Source organism: Spermophilus citellus (genome assembly GCF_964194105.1).
Source record: "Spermophilus citellus genome assembly, chromosome: 14".
NCBI lineage: Eukaryota > Metazoa > Chordata > Mammalia > Rodentia > Sciuridae > Spermophilus > Spermophilus citellus.
The window spans coordinates 105,040,374-105,059,676 of NC_138194.1; the positions used below are offsets into that span (position 1 = coordinate 105,040,374).

Genomic DNA, 19,303 nt, shown 5'->3' on the forward strand with positions numbered 1-19,303 from the left:
AAGAGAGGCAGATACTGCACACTGACCCATCACCTCCTTAAACTAAACCTTGACCCCAGGCACCCATCAACAAAGACACCACACCCTTCCTATGACCCTGCCTTACCTACATACCAACCCCCTTCTTTACTAGTCCTTGACATCTCATTCACATCTAGCCTCACCCCCTCCAGCCCACTTCTCAGATACCCAAACAGTGACCCCCACACACATTGATCTCAACTCCTCCAGTGCACTACCAGGACTACCCGGTTCACTTCCTTCTCCTAGTCACCCACTCACTGAACCTTCTACCCCACCCCCATCACAGGACATTGATTCCACCTTCTACCCTGTTAAACATGAGGGGAGGGAATGACTACCTTCACTCAGGCACTGACAGCAGACTCCCCACCCTGTCACTGGACAATGATCTCCACCAGCTGCATCCCAACTCGTTTCCCTCCCCCAATCTCCCGTTAGCCATCAACAAACATTGGCCCCAGGCTCCTACTTGTCCTGGCTTCAGGGGAGGACTTCCAGACCTACCACTGGATGCTGGCACATTACCTCCAAGCTGTCTTTAGGACTCCCCATCACGCCATCCCACCCCACCTCCAGCCCTGCACAGTCCCACCTAGATCTCGGATCTCCGCAGCGAAGGCCTATAAATAACTGAAGCCGCAGCGGCGTGGGCCGCCGAAGCTCCACTGCGGCAAGATTGGGGGGTGGGGGTGGGTGTTGGAGTAGCGGGGCTCCGTTCCTGCAGCCCACCCTGCTCACTGTAGGCGCAGCGGGAGTGCACGCATACCACGCGTGCACACGCCCCAGCTCCCATCCACAAGACTGACGTGTGAGAGGTGAATGGGGCTCTGTCTCGGCAGGGGAGGGGTGGGGTGGGGGCACAATGTGGGCTCTGTGCCTCCGCCCTTAAGCTAAGGGCGGGGAGAAGACTGCGGGCACCGAGCCGGGGGCGGGGTGCCCCCGCCCCCCCGCGCCAGCCCCCAGCCCAGAGGTCCGCAGCAGCCAAGCTTTCGCAGCAGCCTTTCCTACCCACGCTCCCCGCACCGCCGGTCCAGTTCCGCAAACTCCCGCGCGCTGGGAGGTGGTGTCTTCCGCGATAGCGCAGGTTGAGTTGCAACACAGCCCCGAGTTCCGGGAGACATTCGGCCGAGACCCCACCCGCCCCAAATCCTCAACTCCCGCACGCTGCGCGCCTCTCCATCCCCGCCCGGTCCTACGTGCCTAGTGGCTCCGCTGGGCTCAGCTCGGCCGCCGCAGCCAGACTGCTGGGGCCGACAGAGCCGTGGAGGCAGCGCGGGCGGGGCGAGTCTGGAGCCCCGCCCTGGCCCCCGAATGAGAACAGAGCTGCGCGGGCACCGTCAAGAGCTGGCAAGCGAGGCCAGCGTGACCGGGATCCGCGCGCGCGAGGCCGGGGCGGGTCACCGAGGCCGAGGAACCCGAGCCTGCGGATGCGCCGGCAACGTGCTCACTGTGCGTGCAGGGCGTGCAGGTCGGCTAGGAGACGCTACTGGGCGAGCGTGAGCGACTCTAGGGCGGCGTGGGGTTCGAGTGCTCAGGGCTCCGCCCTGCAGCTTCAGTGGGTTTCCCAACAGCTGCCCCCAGGAGCGTTCGACCCCACCCCTGGCTACGCGGAGACCCCCACTCTCCAGAGGTCTGATTCCGAACGCCAGGAGGTTCTGCCTGGTTTCACGTTTATTCAGAGACACTGAAGCGCTCAGACGGGGTCCAGCCAAGACGGGCGTGTCAGGCCGGCGCACCCTCCTGCTGGGCTTTGCTGACCCCTGGTGGTTGGGCCGACCCAGCCCTCCGGGTCGGCCTGGATTCCTGCTCCCCAACAAGAAGCAGGAACGTCCCCAGGGAGGAAAGGGGGGTTTGTAGAGCGGGGAACCTGTAGAGCAGCAGGCCACAGGCTAGCCCCTTGGGTCAGGTGGCCAGAGAGGGACTCGAGAGTCCAAGGGAAGCCTGGGGTATGTGCTCGCAGGTGATGAGATGAGTGGGCAGCGCCTGAGTGTCGTGGAAGATGACAAAGATGCTGGGCTGATGGAGGCAATCCACAGCACTGTCGTAGCGCAGGAGCACATGGCCAGAGGGCCGCAGAGGGGGTGCCCGCAGATCGCGGCGGCCCTGCGCATAGTCTCCCGTCAGCACCCGTGCCACAAACACCGCCTTGTGGCCGTCAGCATTGGGAGGCGAGTAGCGGTCCTGCACGGATAGGGAGGCACGCTTGGCGAAGTACACACCCTGCCCGTAGAGCGTACCTGCAAGGCGGAAGCGGCAGAGGTCAGAGTGATGGGGGTTGATGGAGCCCCAGCCCTGCCCAGCCTAGGCCTAACCGTTGCGGCCGCAGAAGCTGCGGTTAAAACCGAACGCGCAGATGTCGGGCACTGCGGAGGCCGATGTGCCATGGTACAGGACCCGCTCCACCGGGCGCTGCACGCAGCGTTCCTCAAGGCGCTCCAGGTGCAGCTGGTACTGCTGCTGCAGCAGCGGGTGCGACACACGCTCCACCTATCAGGTGAGAGATGGTCAGAGCCAGGCTATTTGCAGTTATTTCTTGCAGTTATTTCCTATGCCTGTGGGTTGGCCCAGGAAAAGGTGAGGTCAGCAATCAGGAGCTGAAAATTTAGGGGGAGGAAAATTTAGGGGGAGACCTTGCAGCCCCCTCATTCTCTGTCCAGCCACAGACATAAACTACCTCCATTAGGGAACAAGTGGCATCCCAGGACTTCTAGGAAGGCCTGACATCTCCAGGGAGGTCTAACTCCTGCAGAGAGGTCTGCAGGTGGACAAACTCCACAGGATCACCAGAACGCAGGACGCACAGTCAGACCTCTGGAGCATAAAGCCTAGCCAGGTGCCTACACTGCCCTCAGCAATACTACTCCAAACGTTCAGATGCCACAGCCCTCTCAGTTCTAGAAGACCCAGGCAGGAGAGAAGGCCTGAAGTGACCAAGCCCTAAAGTAACAAACTCAAGGACCCAAATACAGCTTTTAAAGAAACTCTAGTTGCTTCAGAGGCAATCAAAACAATACTACATTCATAAAACAAGACTAGATGCTATGAAAAAAAGTCTAAAAATAAGAAATAGTTCTTACATTAAGAATGAGATTGCTGGGCTGAAGATGCAGCTCAGTAGAACAGCACTGGCCTAGCATGTGGGAGGCCCTGGATTGGATCCCCTAGCATGAAGAAGGAGGCCAAGAACAAGAATGCTGAGCTAACTTGGGTGGGTGGGCCAGATAATGGAATGGTTAGAGCTAAAGATCCAGCTAGAGGATCTACATGGAAATAAGTAATTGATGCAGAGAGCAGAGCGAAAGGAAAAGAAGGAAACAACACACAGGGAGCGAGGCAAGTGGAAGAGGTCTAAGTTCTGCCTCTCAGGAGCTCCAGGAAAAGACAACAGGCAAGAGTGGGGGGCTCCTGGGGACACAATGGAAGATGAGCAGAAAGGTAACATCTCCAGATGGGAGGACCCATGAAATGCCAGGAAGGACAATGTGAAGGACATATTCCTGGCACCTGACAGGAAAATCTTACCCTTGAAGTGAAGAAAACTTATCAAATGTATACACCCACACCCCCCCACACACACACACACACTATCAAGGTTAATGTACAAATGGGAAGAAATTTCACATTGAGTATCTCACCAATGCTGGATACTAAGAAACCATGGAGATATTTATGTTTTTAAGTTTATAGGGTAAAAGAATCTTAAAATAAAAAAAGAGCAAAGTCTTCAAAAGTCTAAAGGCAAATATATTTTGAACCTGAACACTGTATCCCAGCAAAATTATTATTATTATTATTATTATTATTATTATTATTATTATTATTTTTAGAGAGAGAGAGAGAGAATTTCAATATTTATTTTTTTTTAGTTTTCGGCAGACACAACATCTTTGTTGGTATGTGGTGCTGAGGATCGAACCTGGGCCGCACGCATGCCAGGCGAGCGCGCTACCACTTGAGCCACATCCCCAGCCCCCAGCAAAATTATTATTGAAGAATGTAGAAATAAAGACATGTTAGAACATTTAACAACATAGAAAGTTTATATCAACTCAAATTAGAATTGTAAAATACCTCTAATTATAAAAGTTATTTTAAACTTAAAAGTCAAAATGTTCACTATCCACTCAGAGATATTCCTTACTCAAGAACAGAATTCATGGGCTGGGGATGTGGCTCAAGTAGTAGCGCGCTCGCCTGGCATGTGTGTGGCCCGGGTTCGATCCTCAGCACCACATACCAACAAAGATGTTGTGTCCGCTGAGAACTAAAAAATAAAAATATTAAAAATTCCCTCTCACTCTCTCCTCTCTCACTCTTTTTTTTTCTATATTTTTTATTTTTTTTTATTGGTTGTTCACAACATTACAAAGCTCTTGACATATCATATTCCATACATTAGATTGAAGTGGGTTATGAACCCCCAATTTTACCCCAAATGCAGATTGCAGGGCTTGTTTTAATGAAAGCCTTCGAAGGGACACAATCAATAGATTTTTCTCCTGCAGTTTAGAAAGGATATTGTTACAGTTTTTATATGAAATTTCTCCTAAAGGCTCATGTGTCATAGGCTCAGTCCTCAGCTCAGCCTCACTGGGAGACGGTAGAACTTTAAGGCCTAGTGGAAGGTTCTGATCATGTACTAGAACCTCTGAAGCCATGAGTCAAAATAAAGTTTCCTTCCTTTTTTTTTTTATTGGTTGTTCACAACATTACAAAGCTCTTGACAAATCATATTTCATGCATTAGAATCAAGTGGGTTATGAACTCCCATTTTTACCCCAAATACAGATTGCAGAATCACATCGGTTACACATCACATTTTTACATACTGCCATCTCACTCTCTCTTAAAAACAAAACAAAAAAAAAACAGAATTCACATAAGAGGGTATCAAGCCAGACTCGGAGGTGCACACCTGTAATCCCAGCAGCTCTGAAGGCTGAGGCAGGAGGATCACAAGTTTAAAGCCAGCCTCAGCAAAAGCGAGGCTCTAAGCAACTCAGTGAGACCCTGTCTCTAAATAAAATACAAAATAGGGCTGGGGATGTGGCACAGGAGTCGAGTGCCCTGAGTTCAATCCCTGGTACCCCTTCCTCCAAAAAGAGGTTATTGAGGAGGCACAAAGTACCCTAGCAGCCAAGCACAACCAAGAAAAAAAATGAAGTAAAAAATTACAAGATAAGCCATTAGGCCTTAAATCTTACAACACTTTCTTTCATGCAGTAATTTTAACAATAGGATTTCATTTACTTTACTTACCATGGTTCTATTTTTTATAACTATAGTGGTAGGATGGTGGTGGTGGTGGGATAGTGGTGATTGTGGTGATTGTACTAGTGGAATGCTGTTGGTGGTGACAGTGATGGTGTTAACTGTCACCAGTGGGATGGTGGTGGTGGTGATGGGATGATGGTAGTGGTGGTGATGGTGGTGGTGGTAATGGTGATGGAAGTGGGTAAGTAGGTCAGGTTGTAGGTGACTTCCCCAACCTTGGGGAAGACCAGAGGTTCTGCATTTATGACCAGCTCTAGGTGGAGGCTGCTGCTGCTGGCTCTACCCATAACTGAGCATCAAGAGGGGAGAACACTCTGCCCAGGCTTACCAGCACAGTGACTCAAGCTCTCCTCTGTCCTTCTCATCTGTCTATGACCAGCCCTCTCTTGGATTCATCCCTCAGTTATGAGCACACTGTTATCTGGGTCAGAAACTTCTTCAACCCTGGACTTCTTCTATCTACTTCTACCTCTATCCTTCTCCCTCCTACCCAGCCTATTTCCAGAGTTGTTCCTGCCCTCATCCCCCATTTACTCTTTGCCCCCTCCCCACACTAACTCCCTGATAGACCATCCTGACCAACCCTCCCTCCTTAGTCCTTCCTTTGGGCAGGGAAGATATTGTGGTTCCTACTCATCTTGTGCACCCCTGCCCCAACCTATGTCTTCTGTAAACCTCTCTGGTCTCTCTAGTCCCTCCTTCTTGGTTCTTCTTCACCTTCCTGGACAGGTAGTGGCTCCTGGGGCTTCACTCTAACTCCCCACCAATTTTTCCCAGCCTTTTTTGAAAACAAGTCCATTTTCAGGGTTGCCAAATTTAGTAAGTTAGAAGACAAGAAAAGGGGCTGAGGATGTAGGTCAGTGGTAGAGCACTTGTCTAGTATGCTGGAGGCCCTGACTTTGATCCCTAGCCTCATAGTAAACAAACAAACAAGCCAGGAAGAGGTCACCACACTGCAGGGAGCCCTGGCCCCAGTTGGAGACAGAAGAGCCCCTAGAACAGGACAAGTTACTCATTTATGGGAATAAGTAGCTCTCTCAGTGGTCAAGAGAGCATCACCATTCCATAGTCCAGGCAGGGAAACTGAGGTGTACAGAGCATCTCACCTAGTTCCTCGCAGAGAGCCTCCCTCAGGCCCCAGTGCTCTCCTGTCCCTACCTCAGTCTCTAGCCTGCCTGCTGAGCAGGTCCTGGACAGCAGACTCTGATGCAGGCAAGTCTCACAGAGACCTGTGAGACAGAGCATAGACTCACCCGTATGATGCGGATTCTGCTGTGGGCAGTGTCCAGGGTGTCACAGAAAGCCTTCACCACATTTTGGAATTCCTTGGTGCTCTCTTCCAGGCCCTCCAGCTTTCCCAGTGGCCTCTTCAGCCTCTGTTCTAGCACTGACATGTAGAAAGAAAGGACATCAGGGCCAAGCTTACACACTAGCCCAATAGTCAGCCACCTGCCCTCTCCTAGCCCCAAACACAGACTCACAAGTAGTGTCTGAAGCCACCAAGGGAAAGGCCAAACTCTGATCCCAGGGGCCAGCAAGTAGCACAGAGAAGTGGCGTGCCGCACGGGCAGGTTGGGCTCCAAAGCCACAAAAGACAGTGCAATCACCACGCAGGGCAACATTCACACCGTGGCACTGCCCCAGGCGAGCACACAGCTCTGTGGGCAGCACACGGCCTGGGTGTCTCACAGTCTCCTTATTCAGGTGTACCTCCAAGGCAGCTGCTAATGCTTGTTCCAACTCATCCATATCCTGCTCAAAGGGTGCATGCACCACCAACTGGGCCCCACTACCAGTTCCTCCATTCAGGGACTCTTCTGCTTCCAACGGGGGTTGCTCCAAAAGGGAGAGGGCCAGGGCTTGTCTTAGTGCAGCAGCTTCCTCCTGCTCAGCGACCTTGTCTTGAGGCTCCAGTGACCGATGGAGGGCCAGTTGCAGTGCAGCTTCCTCCTCTAGCTGCCCAGCTGCCCCAGTGCTGAGGCTCACAGGCTTCTCCCCAGCCCCAGGTGTGGGTTCTTCATCCTCCTTCCCTGAAGTTGCTGCCTCTTCTGGCTGGTCCTCAGGTCCCTCCTCTCCCAGCTCCAGGGACAACCAGTTCTCCCTATCGAAGCCTTCCATGGTCGCCAGCAGCTCTCGGACTTCCTCTGAGGGTAGGGAGAGAACACTGGGTCATGAGTCAGGTCCAGACAGGGTGGTATTGAAAAACAGGATGAGATGGAATGGATGAAAGATAAAGTGAGTTTGAGGGTAGAGGGTGGGCCTGGGAAGGTGTGGGAAGCCATTCTGACACGTGATTGGGTGACTCCCGTTAAGGGCCTGAGGCGCTTTGGCTCTGTCGAAGCTTTCCCGACCCTTTCCTGATGAGAGAGCCCATCCGTGTGGGGGTGTGCCTGACCACTGACCCCAGGGACCCAATCACTGACCCTGACCTTGGAGTGCAGCCCCCCCTCAACCTTCATTGGATGGAATTCTCCCCTGAATCTCTTGTTCCCCAATAAAGGGCTACTCCCCGGAGTGTTCGCTCTCTCTCTCTCCTGCTAGCCCTGAGTAATCCTCGCTGCCCTGCTGGGTGGCTAGAGGTGGGAACCAGAGAGGTGAGCCGTCTCGGACCTAGCAATATAAATAAGGTAACTGAGTCTGTGTGTTTTATTTCGATCTCTTCTAACTAACTTTATGCCTAGAACCTCATTAATGAAACCACTGCGCAGGCCGCGTGGTAGAGGAAGGGTCACTAGAGAGGTAAGAGTTCAGAGCAAGGCAGAGAGCAGGGTCAAAAAAGGACCACAGGACATGCTGGGGGCCCCTACCAGGGAGCCCTACCCAGGCTCATGTTCTCCTGGTCACTGCCGGTACTATCTGTGGTATGGCTGTGGCCAGGGAGGACCTGAAGGATCTCAGTGGAGTCCACCTGTGGGGAAAGGATATCAGGGTTACTAGCCTTTGGGCAAAGGTAGAGGGGGTACCTGGAGCTGGAGAGTAAGACAGGAGAGAGATAGGGAAGAACTTCATCTCTACCTCTTCAGGGTCCATGACCAGGTTGGCATTGGCCAGACGCTCTGTCCCAAAGACACACTGGAACTGAGCCTCCAAACCCTGCAAAAGGTGCTGCCCCTCCACACCCAGCAGGAACCTGGCACTGCCTGGGTGCTTCAGGCTCAGCACATGGCAGCTGATGCTACCCAGCAGACTCTGCAGCAACTCCTGGGCCACCTGGCATGGGGCCTGGGCTCCACAGAGCTGCAGGACCATGAGAGAGGAACAGTATGCAGATTCAGGGTACAGGAAAGGTACCCAGAGCCCCAGTGGGAAAAGGAGGCAAAAGTGAGGAATTTCTGTGGGTCACTCACCCGAAAGCCAGTCACATCCATTCCTTCAAGTGGGAAAAGAGCGACATCTCCCAGGCTGGCAAGAAGGTCCTCATGATAAAGCTGTAGGAAGCGCATAGCTCCTGGCTCCATCGATAACACCATCTCTACCAGGCCCTCCTGACCCTGAAGCCCCATATGCCCAGGGCTCTTCACCCCAACCTTCTCTGCAGATTCCAGGGCAATCTCTACTGGACCCACCAGCCCCTCCTGACCTGGTGAGCCCCTGGCAACTTCCATCAGGCTCTCCTGTGCCAGAAGCCCCATGGGTCTTTGGCCCTTGAGCTTCACTTGTCCCAGCAACTCCATAGAGATCTCCACTGGGCCCACTGAGCCTGCAGACCCCATAGGCCCCAGACTCATGAGCCCAGCCTGCTCTGCAGACCCCATAGGCCCCAGACTCATGAGCCCAGCCTGCTCTGGAGACCCCAAGCTCATAGGCCCTTCATGATCCAGAGATCCCATAGGTCCCTCTTGCTCTGGACATCCCACGGGATCCAAGCCAACTGGCGCAGCCTGAAGACCTGTCCTCAGAAAGGCTTCCAATTGCCCTGGTGCCTCCCCAGAACCCACAGTCACAGCCCCTGCACACTTCAGGGTTTCTGTCAGCCCTCTAGTCTCCAGGAGAGCACATTCAGATCCCAGCATGGATGGGTTATCCTTTCCTTTGGTGCCCTCGGCAAGCTCCTCAGGCTCCAAGATGTCATAGTGGGGGACAAGTTTCAGCTCTGAGCCCTGCAGCCAGTGGTCCTGCTGCAGCACCCGTTCAGCCACTTGGAGGAAAGAAGACAGAAAGCCTATCAAGTTTTTGTGAAAGAGGAAGGGTCCCATGTGTCTGCCCAGACCACTCACCCTGCCACTGCTGGAAGGAGACAACAGTGCCCAGCTGTCTAGGCAGGCTGCGCAGGCCCTCCAGGGGCCCCCCACCACTGCGGCGCTCATTCTCCAGGTACAACTCTAGCAGCAGCATGTCCAAAGGGGGTGTGCCCCTCACCACACGCACAGCTCGGGCCTGAGGCACCCAGGTCACTGACACCATAGCCCCATCCAGGTCCATATTCCGGGCCTGTTCCTCCAGGACATGAATTTCTGTGGGAAGTGTGCAAGTCAGCTTGGTGTACCTCCCCTAACCAGCACCTCAGCCCCATTCAGGCCTCTTACCTGCCTCAGAAAGGGGCATGGCCAGCTGGACCAGGGCCCGATCAGGCCTGGGACTGGCCAGGGCATGGCAGGACTGCACTGGGTGCCCCGCGGCACTCAGCAGGGCCTGGACATGCTGCTCCAGGCGCAGTGGCACAGTGCCAGGTGGTAATCCTTGGAGAAGGAGACGTGCAGGGGCGCGTGGTGGAGCTGGGTGCAGGCTCAGTCTGGCACCATGTAGTCGGTGCTCTGCCTGGGCCAAGACCCTTTTGGCATCTGTGAGCAGGGGTGGGACGTCAGTGTCATTAGGGTATCAGGGTTCCCAGGCTGCCTCCTTTAGCCAGCTCCCTCACCTGCAGGCTCTCGAAAAGTAAGGATACCCCCACAGCCAAGTCTCTGCCAGCTCAACACAGGCCCCCCACCGGAGCGCCGGCGGTTCTCAAAATACAGCATGAGCAGTTCCTCTGGCATGTCAGGGGGAAGTCCCTGGAGCTCGACCGCTGCCACTTCCTCCACCTCAGCCATCAAAACCCTGGGATGGAACAGATAGGGAAGAGGCATGTTCCACCCCTCTTGCTCCCTCCCTGGGTCCCTCCCCCATAACCCCTCAGTGCTGCCCCATCATGGGTGGCCCCCTATTCCACACTTACAATCCTCCTGCCACCCAAGCCTTCAACCAGGACCCCTGCGACTGCCTTCTGCAGCCTTCCGGAGCCTTCCGGAGAACAACAGAAACCTAGTGAAAACAAAAGTGAAACTGACTGAGGGAAGGAGAAAGGGTGGGGCATGCCTGGCTCTGGGGACTGGCCACTGTGTTTTAGATGCTTCCTCTTCAGCTGAAGCCTCAACCCCAGCCCACCAGGAGGTGTTGGTGGGGCAGACCCCCTCAGAACCCTCCTGCCAGCCTGCCCACTGGCCTCCAGGGCCCATGGCAGCCCCTGGCTAGCAGAGAGGACCGGGATGTCCTCTGGCCATCTTCCCTTTTCCTATGGCCTGGGAATGGCCAATCACCCTCTCCATTAAATGTACCAAGGGGCCTGAGTCACTATTCTCCATTCAGAGTCTTCAGGCCTCTCTCTCAGCAACCTTCCCAAAGGGGTCCTTCATACCCACTAGGCAACCAGACCTCCTCCAAGTGCTGAGAGTGAGCAGCTCTGCCCTTGACTCTAACATAGTTCCCGCTGCCTTCTCACTCCCTGCTGGAGCCCCTTCCTGTGGCTCTCTCCAGCCTTCACACATGTCTAGTCCTTCCCATATATTACATCATCATCATCGTCATCGCCCACTCCTTCTCGTGACTCGCCATAGAAGATGCAGGCACCATGTGGACCTGCCTTGCTGCCTCTGATCCTCACTACAGGAGAGGAAATGGAGGCACTGGCAGGGCCCAGGGCAATGCCAGGCCTCACAACCAGTTTAGATCTTTGGTCCACACTCCTATCTGCCGCAGTCTGGCTGCAGCAAAATAACCGGGGGGGGGGGGTGATGAGGAACTTGTGTACATTGATACAGCAGGAGTGGGAGCCATTTATTGTAGGACCAGAGGGGTATTTATACATTCCACACAGCTTATCCAATTAACATAAACTAGATACAGCAGTCAACCAATAAGGAATCTCCACACTTAATGGCTCACTGGCACCACCTCACAAACCACTCCCCCTGGCAAAATGCCAGGTGCCATCCTGACTTGTTTACAGACTCTAACACCTATCCCCTGTCAATCCCCCCATATCTGACCCAATTTTCTGCCAGCCTTCTCAAGATTGTACCCACTTCTGATCTCTACCCTCACTTCCCAGTCACCCCAGCCCCACCCCTGCAAGTCCTCTAGGGGGCCAAGGCCCTACCCAGCCTGCATGCCTAGCCCTACACACCTGGCACCTCCACTGCTCCACCCAGGCCTCTTGCTACACAGCTACCTGCCCACTCCATAGTGGATAATCCACAGAGTGGGCAGGGTGAACCTGTAAAGTGGTAACAATGGCTGCCACAGTTCTCAGGCTTGATGACAGTAAATGCTAAAGTTCTTTTGAGGGCCTAACTGGCCTTCAACCATTCTGATGATGCTCAGTGGGTCCAGCCTCCCTGGTCTCAATTCTTCTGGAGCTGTAGGCCACTCGCACCTCAGCACCCCCGCACTGGTTCTTCCTTCTGTGTGACATGGCCTTACCCACAAACCCAGTGGTCATCCCTTCTCCCCGATCGCCCTTACCTGGCCCCTACTGGCAGATTTAATGAGGCTAAAAACCCTAAAGCATTCTGACTTGCCTAGGCTCCTGAAGTCCTGAACTCTACCACGAATTTGTCATTTTATTTTCCTTAAGGAAAGTCACTCTAATTGTGTGAGCTTCTGGTTCTACAAAATTGAAGTTCAGTGCATGCCTATAATCCCAGTGGCTCAGGAAACTAAGACAGGAGGATCATGAGTTCAAAGCCAGCCTCAACAACCTAGCAAGGTGCTAAGCAACTCAGAGAGACCCTGTCTCTAAATAAAACACAAAACAGGGCTGGGGATGTGGCTCAGTGATTGAGCACTGGAGTTCAATCCCCAGAACCAAAAAACAAAACAAAACACTGAAGTTCATCCAGCCTGCTGAACATTTTCTCTTCTATAGGACTCATCACCTTCTAACATACTGCACATTACTTATGGACAGTGCCAATCCCAGCTGCAGAGGTCTGCCACAAGCAGTGGTGCACTGGAATTGCTCACATGGTTGCCACATTATTAAATCTTGAGGAATTTCTGTGAAGTGTTGTTAAACTGGTGGTAGCTTGAAATCGATCATAGTGGGAATATTTACACAGTATTTTGTACTGGCATGGGCACAAGCTACAGATCAGGGCTTCCCCTCACTAGAACCAGTTGTTAAATATTGAGCGAGCACATAGTGGGCACAGGAGAGAGCCTTCTCCCAACCACTGACCACCCTGGGAGGGGCCACACACCCAAGAGCAAGGAAGCACAGGAAGGTCCCCAGTCAACTGGCCCCAAGTCAATCTGCCTGCTGCAGAGGACCAGAAGACCACCAGGGGAAGTCCTGTTGGCAGAGTCAGGACTTTCAGAAGGAGGACTTTCAGAGCCAAGACAGGCGTTAACCTAGCCTCCAGTCCTGCTGTGCATTTCAGCCTCAGCCTCTTCACAGGTCATGAGGCCTCCTATGGTGCTTGGCAGTTTGGTCTCCACGACTGGCAGACTGAATGGGGCAATTAAACGGTGAGGTCTGTGGGTTTGAATAGTCTTGGATGAAAAAGTAAAATGAACACTGTGTTTTAAGGTAAAGAAGCGAGGGAGAGAACTTGGAGGCTTCAGCAAATCCAGGATGTAGAAATCAATTTCTCAACTCCCTGTACCAGGAGCTAGAACAGGCCCCTGCCTCCGGGGGTTTTCAGCTCTCACGGCCCGACCCCAGTCCTTGGCGGAATGTGGGACAGAGCCTCTGGCCTCAGGCCTGGGAGTTGACTGCTGGGCGGCCAAGAGCAGGCGGTCAGATGAACTGTTGCGGTCCGCCGCCGCCGCGCAGACGCCGGGCATCCCCAGGCCCGGCCCCTCACAAGGCCCCGCCCCTGGCCCGTCACAAGGCCCCGCCCCGTCACAAGGCCCTGCTGCGTCTCCCCAGCCGCAGGCGCAGGCCCAGCGGAGCTGGCCGCTGAGCGGGTGCGGGTGCGGGTGCGGGTGCGGACGCACCAGCCATCACCGCGCGGCCGAGCAGCCGACACCGTGCTCACCTGAGGCGCCCCGGGAGCGGTGAGTCCCAAGCCCAAGCGCAAGAATGTGCCTGACCCGCGACAGCAGCCCCCGGGTATCCCTGCGCAGCTTAGTAATGCCGCTTTCGGTCTGTCAGTCCATCGGTCCAGGCAGGGCGCGCGGCCCGCTCTGCCCGGGATGACGGCGGCAGTGGGGGCGGGGAGCTGCGGTAGCCCTGAGCTGGAGGGAGGGGGCGGCGCGCTGCGGCGGGGGCAGGACCCGCCTTCCCGAAACGCTCTGACCCAACCGGAGGGCCCACCCGCCCACGGTACGGTCCTGTGGCAGCCCCCCACCCCCGTCGCCCCCACGCCTGCTTTGTTTCCCCACACGCCCTCTGCTCGCTTCCATCCCCCACACACCCCCGCACCCCGCTGTTCCTGGCGTACCCCACGGGCAGTCACCCCAGCAGCCAATCCACGCCTGCCCCCTTCCCTGGGAGCGAGGGACTGTTGGGCCCCGCACTTGGGAGGGGGGTCAGGGCTCCCGTGGGTCACAGATGGTGTGGGGATTTCCAGGGATAGAAATAGCCGCCGGCTCTGACCCCTTCAAGCTGCTTAAGGGGCGGGATGCCGAGGGGAGGGCCCAGGCACACCCCACGCATCCTCAGCCGCACCCCCAGCCCCCTCGCAGCTGAGCTCTGACCCCAGGACGCTGGCGGCCGTGACCAGGCTCCTCCAGAGTCCCAGATCCAGAGGCTGACAGCCATTTCTTCCCCTCTCCTCTCCTCATCCGTACCCTCCCCCATCTCCAGGGTGGGCCTAGTACTGACCCTTCTGAAAGCCCATGGCCTTCCGGTTCCCACCCGCTCTGGCCCCATGGCTCCAGGACTCCTACAGCCCAGAGCAAGGGCCATGCACCCTTCCTTCCTCCTGGGTTCTCGGCATCAGGTGGGGCTGCCACAGGCCTGGTTCCAGTGACCGTCAGTCAGGGCTGATCGTTCTCTCTCTCTCCTCTAGGGGCAGCCGGCAGAACGGAAGGCCATGTCCCATGAAAAGAGTTTTTTGGTGTCTGGGGACAACTACCCTCCCCCCAACCCTGGATATCCTGGAGGGCCCCAGCCTCCCATGCCTCCCTATGCTCAGCCTCCTTACCCGGGGGCCCCTTACCCACAGCCCCCTTTCCAGCCTTCCCCCTATGGTCAACCAGGGTATCCCCATGGCCCCAGCTCCTACCCCCAAGGGGGCTACCCTCAGGGTCCTTACCCCCAAGGGGGCTACCCTCAGGGCCCCTACCCTCAAGGAGGCTACCCCCAAGGGCCTTACCCACAGAGCCCCTTCCCCCCCAACCCCTATGGACAGCCACAGCCCTTCCAGTCACAGGACCCTGACTGTGAGTGATGGGGAAGGGTGGGGGACAGGGGCAAGGGCAGAGCTGCTCTGCAGTGGCACTGACCCAGCCCTGTGTCCCCAGCGCCACAGCTTGGAAACTATCAGGAGGAGGGGCCCCCATCCTACTATGACAACCAGGACTTCCCTTCTGCCAACTGGGACGACAAGAGCATCAGGCAGGCCTTCATCCGCAAGGTAGGGCCTTCTCTGTGGGCGGGGAGCCCTGGGGTAGCTGGGGGTGGAGCTCTGACTTGCTACCTCCCCAGGTGTTCCTGGTGCTGACCCTGCAGCTGTCAGTGACCCTGTCCACGGTGGCTGTGTTCACTTTTGTTGGGGAAGTGAAGGGCTTCGTCCGGGAGAATGTTTGGACCTACTATGTCTCCTACGCCATCTTCTTCATCTCCCTGATTGCCCTCAGCTGTTGTGGGGACTTCCGGCGAAAGCATCCCTGGAACCTTGTGGCACTGGTAACCCCCAAACATGAGCCCAGGCCCCTGAGGCCTATGGAGAAGTGGAGGGCAGGGACCTGGGGTGTGGTTGGGAGCAGCTCTGCACACCCAGGGTGGGGTGTTGTCTGCTTCTCCCACAGTCAATCTTGACCATCAGCCTGTCCTACATGGTGGGCATGATAGCCAGCTTCTATAACACCGAGGCGGTCATCATGGCTGTGGGCATCACCACAGCTGTGTGCTTCACAGTAGTCATCTTTTCCATGCAGGTGAGGACCTTCACCCATTCAGGGTTGTGGCCCTGGGGCCCATTGGCCTTCGCAGGGCCCAGCACCCACAGTCTCCTGTTCCTCTCTGTCCTCCCAGACCCGCTATGACTTCACTTCATGCATGGGCGTGCTCCTGGTGAGCATGGTGGTGCTCTTTATCTTCGCCATCCTCTGCATCTTCATCCGGAACCGCATCCTGGAGATCGTGTATGCCTCGCTGGGCGCTCTGCTCTTCACCTGTGTGAGTGAGGGGGTAAGAGGCCTTGGTTGAGGGGAAACTGGGTGGGTGGGGGGCTGTCCCTCAGCAACACTGTGTTGTCATCCCCAGTTCCTGGCAGTGGACACACAGCTGCTTCTGGGGAACAAGCAACTGTCCCTGAGCCCAGAGGAGTACGTGTTTGCAGCACTGAACCTATACACAGACATCATCAACATCTTCTTGTACATTCTCACCATCATTGGCCGCGCCAAGGAGTAGCCTGTCCCCCCAGCTTGCTGTGCCCTGCTCAGGTGGCATGGCTGGCCTGGACCCTGCCCCTGACATGACAAGGCCACCTGTACTTCCCCCTCTCTGGTCCCAGACACAGCCTAGGGCAGGGGGAATCCCCTCTCCAACCCTCCTGTATGTATACTGCAGATACTTCCGTTTGGACCCACTGTGGCCACAGCATGGCCCCTTTTAGCCCTCCAGCCCCACCCAAGGGGCAGTAGGGCTGCGTTTCTGTGCCACCTCCTGTTGTGACTCATTGTTGCATGAGCCCCGTCTTCCAGCCCACCCCAGGGTCTGGGGGCAATACCAGGTCCCAGGGGAGAGGGATTGAGCCAAGAGGTGAGGGTGCACGTCTTCCCTCCTGTCCAGCTCCCCAGCCTGGCATAGAATATTCCTTTTCCCTCCCCACCTCCACCTGGAGCATTGCTCTCAGGGACACACAGGTTGGGGGTCTCTGCTGAGCCCTGAGAGCAGAGAAGATGGCATGTTTCAGGAAAGGAGGAAGCCTTCCTCTCGTCCTGCTGTCATTAAAGTTCCAATAAATGGGATCTTCTGCTCTCTGCTTCCCATCTCTCTTCTCACTGCCAATTCCTCCGTGATGTGAGAGCTGTAGGCACCCTAGCTGATGAGGGGCACAGAAGAGGCCTTAACAGATGTTTAGGATAGGAACTAACACAAGCTTTTAAGAAGTATACTGGGATTTCAGCTGATGAACAGAGACCCTGAGGCAAGGTGTGGTACCAGGTCACACAAAGGGAAGTGCTTCTGGGAAGGATACAGTGTAGCAGTGGCCCCATGAGCCCAGGGGCCATCAGCACAGGTGACTGATACACCTGGCAGGGAGCTACATGGAGACTGAGGCCTTGGCATCCCAAGTGAGCCAGCTGTCCAGATCTTCACGATGCCCACAGAAGGTGGTTCAATGCCTGGAGTCCAACTCTGTGTGAACCCTACTGGGCTTCTGAGCTCTGGGGCTGAGGCACCCTTGGCCACTGTGGCCTTCCTCCTCAGACTCTACATACAGGTTGGCAGGAGAATCTCTCTGGGGATGTTCCTCCTCCCCACCAGCCTGTCTGCAAACTTGCTTAACTAGTAGCAGTACTTCAGATACATTAAGGGACCTACACACCACACAGAGCCATGTGCACCCTCCCTGAAACCTGCTGTTCCTGTATCATCTCCCCAGGCCAGAAGCTGCTGTCCTCCTCCTTCATCACTTCTCTCCCTACCAACCTTCCACTGCTTTGTTCAGGCCTCTTCATGCCTACCAATCCTCCAAGCCAGCAGGTATATACTTCTGAAATGTGCATCGCATAGTCCACCTGCCTAAGACTCTACCAGGGCCACCCTCAGGATGAAGTCCACATTCCTTAGCTTGGTACCTAGATCCTGCCTTCTGCCCACCTGCTCTCTGGCTCTCAGCTCAGTCCCAGCCCTGACCTTGTGCAGAACTGTCATTGTTCATAGCCCCTCTGCCAAGGCATGGATGCACACTGCCTTTCCAGTTGCCAAGATGCAGCAGGTAAAGCAGCTCTTACCCAGCCTCCCTTTCTGGCATTCCCTTAAGCAAGTCCAGTTACTCCTCCAGGGATGCTGGTGAGAAGAAATCTGCTCAGTATTAGCTCACATACAGACCCCTCAGATTAGACTAAAGAGGAAATATAGATCATCCCTTGGCTAAAGAGAAAGTCAGTGGGGTAGGAGATCCTCTGAGCAAAACATGCAAGGCAGTATTCTCAAAAAGTTCAAACTTTTCAATTCTTGGCTGGGGGAAGAGGACTTTCTAGAAACCACTGGGAGTCTAGAGGTGTCCACCAGGACTCGGGGGCCAGGCAATCCAGAACAAAGACTTTACTGTAAGAAGTTCAGGGTCAAAGAGGGAATGCTTGGGCCTGTCCTGTAGGTAAGGAATGAGCCATAGCCTCCTCCAGGTTACCCAACTTGGGATGGTGTTCAGGAAGACAAGCCCAGAAATAGGATGTACAGGAAGTCTGGAGCTGAAGACAGGTGAAGAAAGCAAAGAGGAGGCGCTACAAGCAAATAATCTCAGAGGCATCAGGAGTCAGCTCAGCTGCAAAGGGATCAAGCTGAGCATGCAGGGCAAGGGGAGCAGGGGCAAAATAGAGACAATCAAGTGAAATAAGGAATCCAAGCACCTGGGCTGGGCAGATGAACAGGTAGAAGGCGCTCACATTGATGCATGAAGCTGAATGGAACCATAGCAATTGTCAACACAATGATTTCTCAGGTAGGAAAGAAAAGCAGTTCTCCACACCAAAGAGCTGGCCTGGTCCTATCTGCAAGGACATGGTGCTGTTAGAAGCTGAACTGGTACTCACAGATAGAGCCCTTAGTGCTGTTAGGAGCTGGCCTGGCACTCACAGATAGTGGCCTTGGTGTGGTGTTCTACTTAAAATATAAATAATTTCACAGAATATCAATAACACACAAGGCCTCTGTTACCATGATGAATCATGACAAAAATAAGATCCCTCTCATGTCTAAACACAGACAAAACATAGGCATTGTCCAAGCCATACAAGTCTTAGAAGCACCCTAAGCTGGCCAGGATGAGTGACTGCTACCCCTCACAACTGACAGCTTTAGCTTCACTGCAGTTTATCTTTCCAGATAAAGAGGTATTGAGACACCAGGTACAGAATGACTGAAACCTTCCTCCAGGTTGCCCAACTTGGTCCTGTGGGACTTCCTGTAAGTCCTTTCTAACCCTAACCATGACTCCACATGGCTCTACGTAGTATACATTTGCCCTTGCCTCCGGGAGCAGTAAGTAGTCCAACTTGTTCAACTATAGGTGGTATGCCCAAGTGGGGTTTCACTGGAAACTGTTGGCACAGTTAACTGTACTAAGGCCAGAGAAGGTAAGTTTATTTTTCAATTAAAAAAAGCACTTATTGGGGCTGGGGTTGTGGTTCAGTGGTAGAGCGCTTGCCAAGTATGAGTGAGGCACCGGGTTCAATCCCGGCACCATAAAAATAAAGTATTGTGTCTAATATTTTTTTTAAAAAGCACTTTTTGGGCTGGGGTCATAGCTCAATGGTAGAATACTTGCCTAGCACCTGTGAGACACTGTGTTTGATCCTTAGCACCACATAAAATATAAGTATTTTTTTAAAAAGCACCTATTTACATAAGTCATAATTAAATCTTTTTTTAAAAGAATAAATAACACCAGTGTCTAAGGAATACAAT

At 54.4% G+C, this 19,303-nt stretch overlaps 2 protein-coding genes across 7 annotated transcripts; one reads left to right on the forward strand and one right to left on the reverse strand.

The window, feature by feature from the left end:
- Window positions 1–1,254: 1,254 nt before the first annotated feature.
- On the reverse strand, window positions 1,255–10,539 carry PARP10 (poly(ADP-ribose) polymerase family member 10). Of its 6 annotated transcripts, XM_081266037.1 has the most exons (11): window positions 10,454–10,539; window positions 10,157–10,335; window positions 9,825–10,079; window positions 9,516–9,752; window positions 8,646–9,436; window positions 8,314–8,535; window positions 8,119–8,206; window positions 6,780–7,442; window positions 6,552–6,685; window positions 2,337–2,511; window positions 1,264–2,261 (listed from the first exon to the last, which is right to left on the reverse strand). In XM_081266037.1, exons 2-11 carry the CDS (start codon window positions 10,326–10,328, stop codon window positions 1,927–1,929), a joined length of 3,072 nt encoding a protein of 1,023 aa, XP_081122163.1. In that variant the 5' UTR covers window positions 10,329–10,335; window positions 10,454–10,539; the 3' UTR covers window positions 1,264–1,926. The 6 variants fall into 6 exon arrangements, with proteins under 6 accessions (XP_081122167.1, XP_081122163.1, XP_081122164.1 ...); XM_081266038.1 differs by lacking the exon at window positions 8,314–8,535; XM_081266039.1 differs by lacking the exon at window positions 9,516–9,752 and having other exon boundaries at window positions 1,265–2,261.
- Window positions 10,540–13,382: 2,843 nt separating this feature from the next.
- On the forward strand, window positions 13,383–16,659 carry GRINA (glutamate ionotropic receptor NMDA type subunit associated protein 1). The gene is made up of 7 exons (XM_081266077.1): window positions 13,383–13,554; window positions 14,511–14,883; window positions 14,965–15,077; window positions 15,149–15,349; window positions 15,472–15,600; window positions 15,698–15,841; window positions 15,929–16,659. Exons 2-7 carry the CDS (start codon window positions 14,535–14,537, stop codon window positions 16,076–16,078), a joined length of 1,086 nt encoding a protein of 361 aa, XP_081122203.1. The 5' UTR covers window positions 13,383–13,554; window positions 14,511–14,534; the 3' UTR covers window positions 16,079–16,659.
- Window positions 16,660–19,303: the final 2,644 nt, after the last annotated feature.